This window comes from Trypanosoma grayi, assembly GCF_000691245.1.
Source record: "Trypanosoma grayi strain ANR4 Tgr_1463_V1, whole genome shotgun sequence".
NCBI lineage: Eukaryota > Euglenozoa > Kinetoplastea > Trypanosomatida > Trypanosomatidae > Trypanosoma > Trypanosoma grayi.
The window spans coordinates 2,013-3,226 of record NW_008827081.1 but is presented as its reverse complement, the minus strand read 5'-3'; the positions used below and the strand labels follow the sequence as shown (position 1 = coordinate 3,226).

The window sequence follows — 1,214 nt, the reverse complement described above, 5'->3', positions numbered from 1 at the left end:
CGAGGGTAGATGATAGTGGCTTGCCGATTCTGGGAAATGTTATATCTTACGAAGCCACTAAACTTCCCGATGTATTTGAACCTACGGTGGGTTTACTTGTAACGATTCTGCACATGTATGCCCAAAGTACCACCAACGCATCCGCTATCGTTTGGCTTCGGACTTATGAGGCCATTCAAAAGGTTTATCTAGATCATGTGGATCAAGAAAATCAAGAGGCAGCGCAATATGCCATGGAGGCCCGAATGTCTATTTTAGGTTGTTTGTCTGCAGGTATGGTGACTGATACTAGTTCTCTTTGCGAGAAACTGCTTGTTCTTCTTGACCAACAGAGTGGAATTCGAGGAGCACAGGCACCGTCACAACGGAAGGTGCCACGAGAACCAAAGGGCGCCTTCTGTAATCTCCATTTAGCTGACCAAAAGTGCTATCAAGACTTCGCTTGTAACCAACTCCATCTACATGAAGCGGGACCTGTCAGGCATCGTATAAACTTTTTTATGCGCCTCATTGAAGTACTAAAGTCTGAAAAGCTGCCCAGAAGGGAGATACTTCATCGAGTAAAGGATTCCATTTTCTTTGCACGCTATGGTAATAAGGTGACGGTACAATGTCATGGAAAATGGATTCCTTTCTTCAAAACCCTATATACGGACGGAAGGCTTGAACAGGCTTTTCGAATCCAACAGTATTCCTGTAATAACAATGGATGCACAGATGAACATTGTAAAGGAGTACATACCCAAGATCGAAGAGCAGTTTCGTCAAGTAAGCAAATGGATCTTCATAACCCACAAGCGTTGGCCGCTCAAATAGAGGAGGAAGCAGAGAGACTTCTTTCCTTGTTGGTAACGTATAAAAACCAGCCCCCAGAGGCACCACCTGCTCTTTCACTTTCGTCTCCAATGACAACAATCGCCTCACCTACGTCTGAGCTTTGGAGAAATACCGTTCGAGAATATGTTCGACAAACAGGTATCCCACAGCTGCAAGCTGATGAATCTTTGCTGAAGATGTTACAAGATGCCAATGTTGTAGGGACACCTGCTGCTTCGACAGAGAGCCTGACCCCCTTGTTGGATGAGCTTGATCTGCACGCGTTCAACTCTAGTACATCGCCGAGGAACGACTCGTGACCGTTACCCGGGGATTTCCATGAACCTTTATATCGCAGTTAACGATGAATATATATATATATATATATATATATATTA

The 1,214-nt window shown here is 44.4% G+C and overlaps 1 protein-coding gene across 1 annotated transcript; it reads left to right on the top strand.

Moving 5' to 3' along the window:
* Positions 1 to 113: 113 nt before the first annotated feature.
* Positions 114 to 1,136, top strand: DQ04_14631010 (hypothetical protein; the record flags this gene model as incomplete). Its single annotated transcript, XM_009317173.1, has 1 exon — positions 114 to 1,136. The coding sequence occupies one exon, from the start codon at positions 114 to 116 to the stop codon at positions 1,134 to 1,136; it is 1,023 nt and encodes a 340-aa protein (XP_009315448.1).
* Positions 1,137 to 1,214: the final 78 nt, after the last annotated feature.